General features: G+C 39.6%; 2 protein-coding genes across 3 annotated transcripts in view; one reads left to right on the forward strand and one right to left on the reverse strand.

Annotated features, from left to right (window-relative positions):
• The window catches only part of nrg3a (neuregulin 3a), a 342937-nt gene that overhangs the window by 252646 nt on the left and 72648 nt on the right, over window positions 1-17643 (reverse strand). The gene's annotated exons all lie outside the window — the stretch shown is intronic.
• Window positions 11591-12199, forward strand: LOC146695109 (uncharacterized). The gene has a single exon (XM_085477012.1). It carries the CDS (start codon window positions 11591-11593, stop codon window positions 12197-12199), a length of 609 nt encoding a protein of 202 aa, XP_085333138.1.

The following is a 17643-nucleotide window of genomic DNA, read 5'->3' on the forward strand; positions in this document are numbered from 1 at the left end:
ATAAAAGTAGTACAAACTCATTCTGATTTAACCTCCTAAAACCCCAATTCTTTCATGGCATGTATTTTTTTATTTCTCTTTGCTATTTGGGCTGATCGGGACCTGATGAATGTAAAAACAAAGAATTATCTTTTTACCTGATTTTGCTCATTCGTTTTAATTTTTGATAGAACAGAGGCAGTATAATGTCCTCATAAGTGGATATCAGGCCCCTGTAGAGCAAAATTTAGTATTGTGGTCTAGACAACCCAAAATATGATGTCCTCATATGTGGACGCCAGGTCCTGGGAGGTTAAAAGCCAAGGAATAAAGTGGGTTGTCAGACGGGTTTTGAAAGTGTCTAATGTTGGGGAGGTCTTGATATAAATGGGCAGTTTGTTCCACAATTTAGGAGCAGTCACAGCAAAGGCCCCGTCTCCTCTGTGCTTTAATCTGGACCAATTGATCTGCAGACCTCAGTGATCTTGCAGGAGTGTACCAATTTAAAAGATCAGAAAGGTATGAGAGTGCTAACCTGTGCAATGCCTTAAGAACGAGTAATAAAATCTTAAAATCAGTTCGAAAACTAACTGGCAGCCAGTGTATGGATGCTAGTATGGGAGATATGTATTCTTGCCTGCGTGTGCCAGTTAGTAACCGTGCTGCAGCGTTTTGGACCAGCTGCAGTCGGCTAACTGATGACAGAATGACACCTGAGTAAAGACTATTACAAAAGTCGAGGTGAGATGAAATGAAGGCATGGATAGCTCTCTCAAAGTCTCTGAAACGGAGGAATGGCTTCACTTTTGAAGGTAACCGAAGATGAAAGAAACCAGTCTTCCTGATTCAAGGAAATAAAGACGTGTTAGCTTCACTTTTTCACCATAGTTTGACCTTTGGCATATGATCTGGGGCGATCGTGGCTCAAGAGTTGGGAGTTCGCCTTGTAATTGGAAGGTTGCCGGTTCGAGCCCCGGCTTGGACAGTCTCAGTCATTGTTTCCTTGGGCAAGACACTTCACCCGTTGCCTACTGGTGGTGGTCAGAGGGCCCGGTGGCGCCAGTGTCTGGCAGCCTCGCCTCTGTCAGTGCGCCCCAGGGTGGCTGTGGCTACAATGTAGCTTACCATCACCAGTGTGTGTGAATGTGTGTGTGAATGGGTGGATGACTGGATGTGTAAAGCGCTTTGGGGTCCTTAGGGACTAGAAAAGCGCTATACAAATACAGGCCATTTACCATAATCTTTTTTATTTAATGTCATCAATTTTTCATCTAATACTACATTTCATTGTTTGTGTGATTGTGTTTGCATGTTTAAAAATACATATAAACATGCAAACACACACACACACACACATATATATATATATATATGCTATATTTTCAAACTGGTCGCATGTAACAATAAATGCCTCTTGCTGCATCTGTGACACCGATACCCTAAGTGCATCCATTACTGATTTGTTGTGTTTTGCATGTATAAGCATGGCAGCAGCAGCCAGTGAACCATAGGCAAATACAAACAAGCATGTCTCTACACAGTCCTCATACAAGACCATGTCACGACATGGGGGGATGATACCATTGAGTCCATATATGATGCAAACAAAATGAACATACAAAATAATGCACCAAACAAACACATACAGACAAAGCACACGTCCACATACACACAGACCCAGCTTGGTTTATTTGGCTGCTCATCCTAGTTGAGAGGCCCTTTGATCACACATCAAACAGATAACAACCTGGGAGACAACACACATGCATGAATTCACACACATATGCAGAGGAACACTCTCACGCACAGCAGAGTGTGAGGATTTGTGTGGAGTACAGGTCGTTCCTGAGAACGAGTGAGAAGAGGGGTAAGAGCAGACGAGTGTCACAGAAAGAGATGGAAGAACAGATGGATTCAAAATGTGAGGAGGGAAAGAAAGAGAGACAGAGCGATAGAAAGAAAAACTTCCAGGAGTGAAGAATGAGTCTTCTAGCTGCACACAATGTTAGCTTTGGTTATTTCTCTTATTTGGGTTTGTATTTTACTCTTTTAAGACAGAAAACAATGTGGATTTGCACTGCGGAGAATACGTGCCTAAGCAATGTACCTGCAGTAACAAACAAAACATAAAAGGAAACTTACAAGGGCTTCCAGCTGGGATCATTGCTTTGAGATTTGGCACTTTGGTTTCATTTGTGTTTTCATTGATGAAAACAGGAAGTGCAATATTGCCAACAGGTGAGTATGTTGAAAGGTTGAAGGGGTGCTTACTTATTTAGTTGAAATGTGTTATATATCAGAACAGACTGAGCTGATTTTTCCGAGCTACATTTTGAGTTATGACTTTTGGTTTATTGTGTTTTCTAAACATATTTAAAAACAGAAATTCACAGAGAAAGACTTTTCAGTTTCAGAGTGGACAGTAAATTGAGGTAAACAAAAACACTGGATAATTGGGTTTATTGAAATTTCTAATCTGCTCAAGAAGTACGAGGAGCACATATTTCTTAACCGTCCTGTTATGTTGCGGGTCAGATTGACCCAGAGCAGAAGAGATGTCACAGAAAACGAAAAAAATCTAAATTATAAAAGAAAATTGTAAAATAATCAGTGCAGTGCTGGCGCAGATCTGTTAAACTAATTATGACTGATTGTGTCATCAATGATGACAAAATGACACAACACAGACACACAGTGATACAGCTGATCAATCACAAGCAATCGCCTGTAGACAAAAAAATAAATAAATTCAAGACTGCACTATGAGAGTGGTCAGGATAGATCTACATATCTCAACATTTGAGTTGGATATTAGCATTGGTTCATTTGCTGTGGGCATCTGTCATATCGTTAGCTTCATAGCATAATTGCCTAAGTCATTTGACTAAGTCAATGACTTAGGCACTTATGCTATGAAGCTAACGATATGACAGATGCCCACAGCAAATATGCAGTAAATTTAAATTTAAATTTAAATGGCATACCAGCAGGAATGGGAATCGCGACCTGGTTCTTGTAGAGAACCGGTTCTCAGTAGTCTGCATGCCTGGGTATCAGTTCCACTTGCACTTGCGCTATAATCAGCTTATTTGAGTTGTGCTGGATTAGCTGAATAGTGCCACAGTCTACAACGTGAATTACTTTTATTTTTATACACAAAAGGACGAGAGCATGATGGTAAATTTCAAACTGCATTCAGCAGAGAAACAGCTGAATTATGCTGCCACGGACAGCATGCTAATGCTAGGCTAGCCAAGAACCCAGAGTGAGCTGAGTGAATCCTGCAGCCAGACCCTGAACATCAACAGATAATAAACCGATGAGCAGTCAGGCAGCCTCCATTTCTATCTATTCACGTTTCTAAAGTAGCATCACTGTGGCGCTCACTTTAAACTCAAATCCTCCAACCCCCATCCTTCAAAGGCGCACAGCTAAGATTTCATTTATGCCAGTGTCCACATCATATGTGAAATGTCTGCTGACTGCATACTACTACTAAAGTTACAGAAATATAGATACAAAAAGTGAATACACATCGTATTGATGAAGATGGAAGACATGTTTATTCCATCCTAGTATTCTTAGGAAGGCTGTTTTCCATCTAGTAGCACCAAACTCCTGCTGTATTCCTGCCAAGTTCTCCCCCACACAGATTTGAGTAGAGGAACTTGCTGTAACTACAACATGCTCATATTCAAAGGATTTTATTCATATCTGATTTGCATAAGCAAACACTTTTCTGAATATCAACAAACAACCATGGACAAAGACATACTGTACATGCACATGCACATTATGAATACAGATTTATGCACACATACACTCACGCAAATAGGCATGAATGCACCCACACATTATGCACACAGACACACACAAACACTCCAGAAACAGCTCTCTAATACCAAAGCATCTGAGTCTTTAATGAGCAGGATAATGTAGGCGTCTGTTTTGAAATTCTGCTTCTCGTCAGTATCTCCAATTCCTCACCTCCCTCTCTACCTCCCTTTCTCCTTCTAAATCCCTTTCTTCTACCTCCCCACTCTCCTCCTCTTCCTCCTCTTCTGTCTAGCAGTAGCAATTCAGTTTAATTGGTTTCTGAGTCACCTAATTCCTCTGAGGGACAGAGATAGTGTATGTGAAGAAGAAGAGCGATGGAGAAAGACAGGAAGAGATGGCATATTTAAACATTTAAAGACTCAAATGCGCACACTTTGCATCTACCTCTCCCCTGTTTCTCTTCTTCCTCTTCATTCTCCTAAGGGCTGACTGAAACTTGCTTACTCTAAAACTAATCCTCTCGTATCCTTAAAAGACTAGATACCATCTCCTGTAATGGAAAACATCCTCTTTTAGCTTGACTTTATTCAGGGCATCTCTGACAAATGCACCGAAAATTTGGGGATAAATGCCACCTTCTCTTGCAGCAGATGGATCCCCCCCCCCCATTGGTTTAAAAGTAAAAAAGATATTTGCACTTTTCCAGGAAAAATGAGCATCATGACCTTACTCCACAAAACGTTCTTCTTCCCTTTTTTAGACCAAACTGAAAGTGCCTTAGATAGTCTTCTCAAAGGAAACTGCAGGAGCAACATTTATGTGGTTGTAAATTACATTATATAGTACCAGCACAGTAGCTAATTAGCCAGTCACACCCTGCTTATGTCACTGATTGGCTTGTCTGCCCTGTGCTCAACTCAGGGTGGAAGGCTTATTACAGCTGACAATTTGGATAAAGCTCGGCGAGCTGCTGAATCTTTTTGTCACCTGTGCTGCCTATTGCACTGTAAAAATTACATTTTATTGACATGAAATAACTGTTTTTTCGTGGCATTTTGGGAAATATGCTTATTGCCTTTTGAGAGCTAGACGAGTAGATCAATACTATGGAAATGACTCTCCATTAAGTATAAAGCTAAAGGTTAGTAGCTTAGCATAGCATTGAATTTAAAAGAGAACTCTGGAAAAAGGCTGGGGTAGCAAATTACCAGATAGGTCAAAGGGAATTTGTGTATTTATACTGACCAATGGGACATTGCATACAAAAACACCTTAAATGAGGTCTTGATATACACCAAAGGTCCACAAGTAAAGAATACAAAATGCCCTCTATATTGAAGTTTGGGAAAATAATATATTAGGAGCAACATGCACTGTTTACGTGCTAATAATGATAATATGATAAAGCTAAATCAGCAGAAATCTGGGATCTTTGGTGACGTTTGTTTGATTTAGAGACTAAAAGTTAGAGCTGGAATAATCCAGTGCGCACACACACACACACACACACACACACACACACACACACACACACACACACACACACATATACAAACATGCACGCACGCACGCACACACAAAAGCCAGGAATGGATAAAAGAGCTTCCACAGAAGTAAAGTAGGTGATGAGCTGTCTGATGAAAGATGTCCTAATGTAAAAAGGCAGGTACACATGGAAGATTAAGTAAAATGCTCGATAAAGACTGAGCAATGCTCTCAACTCTCCTTGACTTTTTCAGCCTCTCCTGCTTTCTCATTCAGGCTTTGAAGTTGAGGTCCTCTGTTTATTCAGCAGTGACCAGAAAGAATTGATTCGGTGTTTGTGCCAGCAGGCCTTGAATGTGTTTGTGCAGGGTATCTTCTTTTAAAAATCTTTTAGTGTGTTGTCTGTCAATATGTAACAACATACTTTAGGTTTTGTTTTGGAGGGTAAAAAGTCAGAAAGTCCCTGTCACTCTGTAGCATGCATGGATACCAGCCAGTGTAAATTTATTCAAGAGAAGAGAAATGTTCAACTTTCAGATAATTAAGGAAATAAATTGCATCTCCAATTTCCATAGTGATTCCAATTAAGCTCAGGCAGTTCAAAGTGTGCACTGCAGCCTCAATAAAATAAGAAGAAAAGAAATCCTTTCTTCTTTCCTGTCTTTTCTTTGAAATGTGACATAAACAGTTCCATTGACTTTTGCCCTTTAAATATTAATGAGATGCTCTTTCCTTCTTCGTTTGCCATTTCTTCACTGCACATCTGCTCTCTCTTACTTTCATAATATATATATATATATATATATATATATATATATATATATATATATATATATATATATATTTTTTTTTTTTTTTTTTTTTTTTTTTTTTTTAACTCTGTTCATTTTTAGTTACCTGTGGTATTTCTGCCAATGATGCTTAGTCTCTTGACCCTTTACTTTTACATAGGTTAGTTGTTAGCTACATATTTTTTCATAAAGTGTTTATCACAACTGTCTGGCACAAATCACAGCTTCAGCTTTAAAACTTTGCTTTTCAGAGGACATGAAGGCGTGAAGAGTGCCGGCAGACTTGGTGTGTTTTGCTGAGTCAGCCTGATTATGTGTTTGTTGTATGTGCGTGTGTTTACGCTCATGTTGGTGTGTCTGCTGGCACCTGTTTAGGAGCCAAGTGTGCATAAGAGTGCGGCTTTGAATAAAAAATTAACTGTGCACACTTGCATGCCTCAGTGTGTGTTCGACACGCTCATTAATTAAACATTTTCTCTCTGATCGACCAGACACTCACCTCGAGAACCAATTAAGTAGCTGTTGAGTGAAAATTTAGAAAATTTCTGTTTCAACGCTGCAAATAACAGAGTCAAGCATCTCAATTTTTCATCTCAAAGTGTTGCATCAACAGACTTCTGTCCATTGAAATATTTAGCTAGTTATGTCATCAGTACTCTCTCTAATTTCGCTTTCTCTGTTTTAACTGCGCTTTATTTGATGTTTTGTTTGATTTTCATAAAGTTTTTATGTCTTCTTATGTGTCTCTTGGGGACAGCCAATATATTGTTGGCAGCCAGAGTGACTCAGTCTGTTGGTGTTTCAAGCACAATCACAGAGCTATTTTTATAGACACATCTTTTTTTCTTTACCTCTGTCTGCTCTGTTCTCATATGGATCGTCTCATTCAGTGTTCTTTAGCTAAACTTGCAGTATTATCCTGAAAGAAAAGAAGATCCTTGGCATATATAAAACTCGCACTGCTGAAATTATTAACTACCTGCAAAGATTTTCATTTGGACCACATGCTTTTCTTCATGCTGATTACCTTCACACAATGACCTGCTTAAGCAGCCACAGGTGTGCTGTCAAATGACCTCATCAACAAAGAATGATGGATCAGTACCATCTGGCCTGACTGATCATTACACACATCTTTCACTAAATGACTATATAAAAGCCATTAAAATTATGTTGTACTACTCCCCTCATACAGAATGTTTGGGTATCGGCATATACCACGAGCTCAAAGTTATACTGGAATATGAAAAAGATATTATGTATGTATGTAATGAGATGGACTGGGCAAAAAAAATCTGTTCAAAACTTTAGAGTGCTCGAGTAAATTGGATTTAAAAAATCTCTATTTACACAGAAATGACTGACAATAAATTTAAAACATGGTTCAACAGTATAGTTACAGTTTTAACACTGTAGTGTTAACTTCTATAGTCATGATGTAGTTTTTTGGTGCAGCTAGAATTTGACGCCAACAGCTGGCCTCTGTACTCTAAGTAACTCTCCATATGTTTCATTGTTAAATGGTCCAACTTTACAGGAGAAATAAACATCTTTACAGCCTACAAACATGGTTTTAGTCTCTAAAGCCATTTTCCCACTTTAATGCAACTATGCAGGTGGCATTGTATAACTCACCCATTTAAACTGTATTAAGGCCTAAAGTTATGCACATTAAGAGTGCGGCTGCTATGTGTGACAAGTGGGTATCAAAGTAGCCAGATATGGTGTTTAGCTATCTGCTAGGCTTTACCTAGTTGGCTGACTTCACTGAACACTTCATCCATGTCATTTATGGTTTTAATCGATGGGTTACAGTGCTTTACCATTTATCATTACACTTGAGTTCTTGTGATTGATTTATTTTACTTCACTGAGAAAAATGGGCTTTTGGGGGTGACACAGAATGACTGTTTGCTCAGTCGACCCTGCATTTGATTATACATGTAAATTTTGATACATGTGACTCTTTCATACATCCTCAGAAAGAGTGGAGGGCAAAGAGAGAGAGTGGAAAAAAAGAGTAAGAAAAAGAACTGCACCTACACCTGTCAGGTGACAGAACAGATGGCCAAATCTAAATACAGCACCACAGGTACCGAAGACAGTGGGCTGACACTATGTGTGTGTGTGTTCCCACGCATGTGCACTTTCATGCTTCTGTGTAAATGTGCACTCAGATGAGGTTAGGAGTGAGCTCAGAGGTGGAGCATTGCCAGCAACCCAGCGGCAGACAGCTGGCCGAACATTCAAGTCCTGAGGTCTAGCCCCTGTGGGTCTGCGCATATGTCCACGTATTGTTAGCAGCAGACCTTATTGTATGTAAAACACTTTGAACCCACGGGGCTGCAAATGCAAATATCCTGTTCTACACAAAGGTCTTAAATCATCTTTTTAATATCTGTGTGTGTGTGTGTGTGTGTGTGTGTGTGTGTGTGTGTGTGTGTGTGTGTGTGTGTGTGTGTATGTATGTATGTATGTATGTATATATATATATATATATATATATATATATATATATATATATATATATATATATATATATACACACACACACACACACACACACACACACACACACACACACACACACACACACACACACACACACACAATGCTTAAATTCAGCATCTATCTGTTGGATGAGTTTGCAGGTAGTGCTGCTAGTCATGGTAATATCTCAAAGCTATCACTAACAAACAATTAAAATAATCATATTGCTTATTGATCCTGATGAGCCTATGATTGCTAAATAATATACATATTTTATTAATCTTATTACAAAAAATAATAATTATGTCAACACAAGCATACACATTTACTATACATGGTTATTTTGCAGCAAAATCTTTGACAGTGTTTCCAACTATGACACTGTGTTCATCAGGATTTTAAGATTCAGGTCATCTCACAGCTTGCTTTGTGCTGCCTGAAAGTTTGTACTTTTAGCTTCAGTCTCGCCGCTGGCTGATGAGTTTCACTCAAGCTAAAAAGAAGAAGAAAAAGAGAAAGGATAACCTAAATCACATGGCAGGCATTCTGTATCAAAGCCTCGTCAGGACAAGTACCTGGCAATGTTTAGTAATTTGTAAGGGTTGTTGAAGTTGTCAGTGCTTTAAATCCTTTACAAATCTCCCATGGCTGCTGCAGTAGGCCAGTCACACTGTGACAGCAGTGAGTGCAGTGATACTCGTGATCAGAGGCTAATCCTACACTGAATTTGTTCGAGACAGTTTCATAGTGCACTATGGGAAGTAGATCCTAAAGCATGAATAGCTTTATGAAGGCGCATTTCTTTAAAAAGCAAGAGAGAGTTTGAAAAGACTAAGATTGTATGACTGTAAATTTCTAGACCACAAAAAATACCAGGATATGGCAACATATTAGGATCATTCCAGGTAAAATAAATAAACAGGAAGATCAAAGTGGGAAATATGCGAGAAACATTAATTTTCCAAGTTTAAGGTAGTACTTTATAAGCAAAACAGTTTTTTGAATTTACCCTCTCACTTCAAAAGGAAACTTTGGATGTTGCCACTTGCAGCGTGCTATCAATTAAAGTCGAAACTATCAAACATGACCTCTTTTGCAAGAATACTTCAAAATAAGAAATACTACTGATTTTGAAGAACCACTGCAGTGAATTTGGCTATGAAAAACAGTGCATGATATTGATTTCCATAAGATAAACGTTTATATCTGAAACTACAAAGAATGGACATATATAAGGATATTGGTGCTTATACCAGCACGCTTTTGCACCTCCTTGGTGACGTATTAATCTTGCATACCTTGTTTATCATCTAAGTTTGGCGTTTGACGAATTTCATGCAAGCTTGTTAAGTGAAATGATAAATTTGTTATTTGCTTTCATACCATACACAAAAGATTAAGGATTAATCAGATGGTCTCTCGCTGTACCATATATGATCAGCTTAAACATCTGGCTTCCAGCTCCCATGTCTCAGCGATTTGATTTTTTTCTTTTACTGTTTGTAAAACAACATTGTTCTCTTTAAACTGGTAATGGGGAGTAGTTGTCCTATGCCTACACATTATTAAAATCAATAGATTGTTATTTAAAACATTTTGTACATTGCATCAACAATCAAAATGACAACAGCGAAAAATTGGAAAAATAAAATAAACATAAAATGATGCCACTGGTAGGTCTATGAGCGGTGCTTCTCAATAATAGATTATTATTACTTTGTCATCCCCATAAAAAAATGCTATATAAAAATCTTCACATAAATTAGTCAATGCAGTTTGGTTTTGTCCATCGTGAATTCCCAGCCTAACAGAGCAGTCGATGTAGTGCGTTAGATATATATTTGAAATTTATATTTACTATTGTGCCTCCCTACCCAGGGACTGCAGATGGAAATGAACTGCTAAATTAAGTACAAAGCACTTCTTTTTCCTGTTTTGTGCATCATCACTGACAAATAAATAAATAAACTAAACTAAAAATAAATTCTCTACTGTTTGTTATTGCACGAGGAATCATTATAATATTTTTTTTATGAAAGAAAAAAAAACGTTTGTCTTCATTCTTCAAGAGCATCTCACACGTTCACGACTCAGCCTGCACCGGCAGGTACGGGTCACGTGATTCTGCATTAGAATAGAATAGATCTTTATTAATCACATGGGGAGGTCCCTGCAGGGAAATTATCACAGCACCAGTTCACATTAAAACAATTAATTAATTGATAAATTAAAAAAATACCCAAACTCCTACAAATAATTAAGACCAATATACAACACACAGTAGATTGCTCTGTAAGTTTATGCTGTTTGACATTAGCCTTTACTTTCAACACAGTTTCGACAAGTTTGGTGTAAAAGAGTATCAGTGTTATGCTACGGAGAACCATGGATTTCCAGTTCTGAAGTTAAAATCTCACAGTTTCATATAAACCCCTCTTTAAGGAAGTATCCACATAAGGAAAGACGATAGGTTTGTGCACGACCACCAAGAAGCCTGTGCTTGTAAACGTAAAAGTCACAGTTTCTTGAGTAGATTGTGAAGTCATTCTTTTAAGGTCTCAACAAATAGAGAGGTTAAACTCAAAAAGTCCATTACAGAGAAATAATCACAGCGAAGGATGGCAGTCCTTTAAAGCTGAGTTTGATATGATGCCATACAATCACTACACAAGTCGCAGCTAAGAATGATTGCCAACTGTAGCATACACCATAGCAGACTTTGTTTTGGCCCCGTCCTCATTTACCCCCCACAAACCATTCATCCATTCTCTTCTATTTAACCTTGTCAGGGTTGCTGGAACCTATCCCAGCTGTCTTAGGGCGAGAGGCAGAGTCAGCCCGGACAGGTCTGTCACAGGGCTAACACTGACACAGACACAGACAACCATTCACACCTATGGACTCACACCCTCTCTTCTTGGCTCTTGGCGAAGGCGGTCGCACTTTTCTCCTCTCCTCCTTACCCTTATATTCCCTGCTTAGCCTCTTGTGTCCTTGTCTTGTCTCATGTGTATTACTTTCCCTCGAACAGTCTCTCACTGTCGTTCTCTAAAACCTAACAGAGAATTATGGATTTGATCAACTGGTCTCTGAATGCTATTGACACCCTTTTCTCAACGAGAAGTCTGAGCTCGGGAGAGCCCGAGTGCCCTGGAGGGACTTTCCCTGCCGGATACAAGATGGACGGGTGGCAGAACTGGAGGGTCACGTGCCTGGCGGGACTGTCGATCGAGGACGCTGAAGGTATCTACCTATTCGGAACCATGATAACAGGGTTCTTGCTGATCGGAGCTGGCTTGGCCCTGACTTATCGGAGAAATAAGAGAGCGGAACCGGCTGTTCAAACCCCCCCAAGGCTGCCCGCTGGAATTGAAGCGATGGGACGAGGCGCGACCTCTCACAACGAACGCAGCATGGTTAACACCTTGGAGACGCTTACGGCTGCCGTGAAGACTCAAAATAACAACATTGAGCGTATGATGGGATACATCAAAGAGAGGCCTCTTCAATATGAGACCCTTGAGCGAAAGTTGGATCACATCGCAGAACGGCTCACTGCAGTTGTGGGATCTCAGAATCAAAAGAATGACAACACCACGGAACAGAAGTTTGATACCATCATGGGGAGGCTCGCGGCTCTCCAACGGGAGATCGAGAGACCAGTGTCGGAGTGTTAAAGAATAGCTTGAAATTCTCCTGAGCTGCTCGCGTAAAAGAAAAATCAACGACATCAACATGCGGACACCACGGCGCCAGCTGCAGGCTCAAGGCTGGAGCCGAACAAAAACTCCCTGATAACGACTGTGTGATGACTATTCTTCCCATCCCGTGCAAGGCCACCTGGGTTGGCTAGCAGACTGTTTACTTAGCCTGATAGGGTGAAGGACACTTTCTCAGCTGAACTATGGACACGCACACACATACACTTACACTGATAAGCATTCACACATCCCCCCTCCCCTTCCAATGCCTTCGATGCTTGTTGCTTCCTGGGAACACGAGGCGGGTCTGGGCCCGCGCTGGAGAGTCGGCGCAGTGGCAGGATGGCTGCTGTGTTGCCTGGGATTACTCCTTATCCCCTACCCATCCCTGTTGCTGGTCACATGCTCTATAATGTTGTACTGTGGACGTTTATGTGCTTTTCTGTGCAGAGGAGTTTTTTTGTTTTTTGTTCTCATGCTGTCCTCCTGTAGCCCAGCATGAGTAGGGGTCTCTTTTTTTCTTCTTGTACTTTTCCCATTGTAGTGTCCATTTCAGTGGTTTTTCTGTAATGCAACTGTTCTCTGACTTATATCCCCATGTGATGTCTGTGTTGTGTGTGTAAGGTCGGGGGGCGGGTTCATTCCACTGCAGGGCAACCTGCATGTGGCGAATAAACTTTGAACTTGAACTTGAACTTCTTGCCCCCCACAAACAAATCACTTATTATTGTTTTGTAACCAAACTCTGCTTTCAATCTCAAATCTCTTTCTTGTTTGACTTTCCATAATACACGCAGGCACAAACACACATAGATGGAGCTAACGACGAAAACAGGCAAGTGGTCAGTAGAAACCTTTTCTCTTCTTTTTAGCACAGTAGGGGTTATTTTGTTTACTCTCACTACCTTGACAACCTGCTAACATCACAATAGCGCCCAATTATCAGAATCAAGGCAACAGAATGCTAAAAAATAAGAAAAATAATAATAATGAAAACCAGAGAAATACTGACTTCCAGCAGGAGGGCAACTGACTTAATAACATTTTTTTTTCATCCACTATGTTTTTGGTTTAGTTTTTTGGTAAATTTGTGTGTGTGTGTACTTGTTTAAACATCTTTGTGAGGACAAAGCAGTGGCACGCCACTGTTTTTGTGGGGATCAAATGCCAGTCCTCGTGAATTTGAAGGCATTTTTGAGGCTTACAATGTGTGTTTCTTTCCTCGAGCCATTTTCTCTCAGAAAGAAAAAAAGATGTCGGTGCGACAAGCGAATATCCAGAGCTTATTTTCATTGTCACTTCTTATAACTGCTCCCATCCTCCTCCTGCTTTTCACCTCTGTCTCTCAGTCTTATATCTGTGGAAAGAAGTCTCTCAGCTTCTGCAGACAACAGCAGGTGGAACCCAAAGGAGTGCACAAGTTTCTGATAAATGAGTTCAAATATGAGCTGTTTACCCAGTTTTTGTGTATATACTTTATCCTTGCCGCCTGTGCATTCACTTCCCAGCAGTGTACATAGTTTGTTATTGCCCCTTTTTTTTATCTGAAATGCACTGTTCAGCTCAAGGGATTTTCTAAATTCTGGTGACAGGAAATATACGTAATCAGAAATGCTCTTGTACATTTCATCCCAGTCTCTAGTGACATGGAACTGACTTCTACAGTAATCCTAACTAACAGCATTTTTCTGCAGATATATGACAATATTTGAAGCATCTGTAACCTTTTTTAACAAAGGTAATGTCTGAGGCAGAGGTGCTTTAATAAGTTTAATTAAACTCTGTGAAAATCAGATAATTTTAGTGATAAAATGTTGAAATAAGTCTTTTTTCACCCAGAAGGTAATTGTTATTCCTGAGATAAGACCTGAGATAACACAACTAGAAAATCTATACCATTAGTCTTTTGTTGTCTGTAGGAAGTGCAGCATTATTCACTGTTTCAAGACTCGATTGTAATCAAATGGCATCTTCCCCAGTTGCATGGAGAAATGAGGGAGAGAAAAAGAGAGGGAGAAAGACAGCATTCCTGGAAGCCTCAGAAAGATGAGATGAAAGTATATAGCAGATGGGATGCACAAGAAAGGAGTGATAGTTGGACCAATTTGTCTTTATTTCCCTGCAGTGTCGGCAAATAGACCACTCTGAAAGACTTATGCTCTCTGCACTGTCATTATCTTCACTGAAAGCCAGGACAGAAGCTCTTAGTTTGGCTTGCTCACTATAGTACTTCTCTCTCTCCAGTTCCAGTTCTTATCCCTGTGGATGCATACGCAGATGCACAGATGGCCTTCTTTGACGGCACGTTTCAGGGACGGGAATGTCTTTGACATACAGTAGATAGACACGTTTACTCTTTAGCTGTTTGCTGGTACAACTAAACAGGGAATATATCAGAAAAGGTTCAGCTTGAGTTAGACATTGTGAGCCTTTAACAAGCCTGGCACAAAACTGTACAATCTGTTCAGACGAAAAAAAGAAAATGCCATGACGCAGCTTAAAATACTGCATGTATTTTTTAATGTAGTGGATCAAGTCACTCTGTTGCTTTATGTTGAAGATGCAATAGTTTCTACAAATTTTTCATATATATAAACAAAGAAAATCTCAGTTGACAAGACTGCAGTCAATCAAACATCACTCATAACTCTTATAGGAGATTACCTGTTCTAACTTTTCAAGCTACTGTATTGTATGTTTTCTACCACACACGATCATCCAGCCTCCCTCATAAGATCACATGCAACATATACTGCATCTCATCAACAAAAACACCCTCTGAAAGCATGCATTGTGTGCTCTATGCGCACAGTAATGAGATATTAATTATGTATATATGCATTTGTTTCATGTTTGGCTACGACAGAAAATGGAAAACACAATGTGTGGCACATGTGGGATCTTTGTCAAAGCAGTGAGATCATGAAATTTAACTACATCGACTGCTCATCACACAAAGCAATAACTAAGATAGATTTAGGATTTCATATACATTTTTGCTTATCCGTTTTCAGTGGTAATTACTATAGGACTGTATTGAACATTGTTATATAAATGTTACATATTATACCTCTAATGAACACATGTACCCATGCCAGTTTCTTTAAAACTGGGAATTGAGGCTGCCAGTTGTCAAACTGGACCGACAGATATCACTGCAGCTGCTGTGTCACACTGTGGCTGTTACACTTGTCTGTTTCTAATTCCTCCATGTTGTATTGACAAAGAAAATAGATTTGACTGCTTCATTAACCCATGATAGCTTGGAAACTGTTTCCCTAAAATCAAATTAAGTTTCACATCATTACAGGCTGTTTCCCTCAAACTATGACTGATAATATCGAAGTACAGTTTGTATGCTTTCAACATGCACGGGCATCTTAGTTGAGCCACTTTTGTCATTCAAATGATTTTTTTTGGTGGGGGGGGGGGGGGGGGGGAGGGAGTGTTATCTGTGCAGGTAAGTGTGCACACACAAGTGTTCATGCTGACATCTCTGTGCTTGTGTGTGTGCGCTCCTAAAGAGACACGCTGTCACCTTCCGGAGCCCAGGTGGCCAGGGTCACATGAGTGCTGTGTGCAGGCGAGCTAGTGTAGAGCATCCATCTGGTCTCTTCATCCACAGTGTGCATGTGCATGTGTTAAAAATGACCTTGCTTCCTTTTCTGGCCAGTTCTTAGAAGAGGTGGCAGTATAATAGTTATGGAAACAGTCTGCTCATATAGGGTCAAATCCTAGTAATTGTATATATAACAGAATATCTGAGCCTGGGGAATGTCATTTTGTAACATCCCAGATTTTAATTTTATCTAGGTTGCTGTGAGAAGCTATAATTATGCAAGAACAGACTGAACCCAGCCAAAACACTGTCAAGCTAACAGGCAGTTTGTCAGGCTTCTTCTGTTCCATCTGCCTTTCTGTTGACTTAAAGATTCATATCAGCTTTCTGAGAGATGTGGGGAGAAATTCAAAAGTTTTACATGCTACACAGTGTTAGAAAAAAATATTCATTTAATTATCTGCTGATTACATACAGTCTGAACGTTTATTTTCACTACATGAAGCTGGTAAAATTTGCTCATAGGTATTAAGTCATGCAGAATTGTAATGCAATGAACATTTAATAAAGGTTCTTTTCTTCTATACATGCCTAATATGAGGTTTAACCTGCACTTGTTTTCAACTTGTCAGATCACTTCACATGTTCTGACAACTAATTGTCTCACTGTTGTCAAATAAAAAAAAATCTTGTGTCTTTTTAAAATCTTTCTTTACACCTTTAAAAAATACCTAAAACTTTGCCACTACTATCTCAATTGCTGCAGTTGATGTAGAGTTTTTCATTAGATATTGCCTCTAATCTTTTATGTAGAGTCCATGATATATTTTTCATATGTTTTCACTATGCAGGCAGAAAAGTGTCATTCATCATTTTTGTGCTGCGTTTCTTTCTTTTTTTTAATGGGAATCCACAAGCTAAATGCTAACTTGATGACCTCCATATCAACTTAAGTGTCTGTATCTGCAGTAGTTATGATATAGCAGAGCTATTGCTATATTTTACTATTAGCTATTAGCTGTTCAGCAACACCTGAAGCCTACTTTAAGATGTTTGTCATATAATAATAATAATAATAATGGATTGGATTTATATAGCGCTTTTCAAGGCACCCAAAGCGCTTTACAATACCACTATTCATTCACTTTCACATTCATACACTGGTGGAGGCAAGCTACATTGTAGCCACAGCTGCCCTGGGGCGCACTGACAGAGGCGAGGCTGCCGGACACAGGCGCCACCGGGCCCTCTGACCACCACCAGTAGGCAAACATGGGGTTAGTATCTTGCTCAAGGATATTTGGCATGCAGCCAGGAGGCAGCCTGGGATCGAACCACCGACCTTCTGATTAGTGGTTGATCTGCTCTGCCACCTAAGCTCCAGCCACCCATAAAGGGGAGTTTTTACACCAGGCGCTTATTTCTGATGCAACCCCAGAAGGGAATGTGTTTCCAGCTCAAGTCTAATCAGCAACCTTTTGCTTTCCAAGTGAATGTGTTAACCATTACACCATCATAATAAAGATACAAACGTAGCTCCTTAAACGCTGTCTGAAGAGCTTTTTTATGCCTCTTTAAATCCTATCTCTGCTGGTCTTTAGCGTTAAGTGCAGTCAATAAGGAATAGTGTAAGAACTTTGGCAAATCTTACTGTACATTTTTGCTGTACAGTTTCTTAACTTGAGGAAGGTATCAAACATTAGCGAAATATTTCAGTTTGTTCTCTGATGGTCAGTGAATTTTTAAACACCAATGCTAGCATCAGTAGAAGATATGCAAATACTTTCTGTATGCAGCTGTATAGTTATACCAGGCCATGTCTTTCTTGGGTACTTGGCTGAAGACACTTAATTTGTGTAAA

Source organism: Copadichromis virginalis, linkage group LG13 (genome assembly GCF_057382275.1).
Source record: "Copadichromis virginalis isolate Kocher_CV1m ecotype Utaka linkage group LG13, C_Virginalis_male_GT1.1, whole genome shotgun sequence".
Classification (NCBI taxonomy): domain Eukaryota; kingdom Metazoa; phylum Chordata; class Actinopteri; order Cichliformes; family Cichlidae; genus Copadichromis; species Copadichromis virginalis.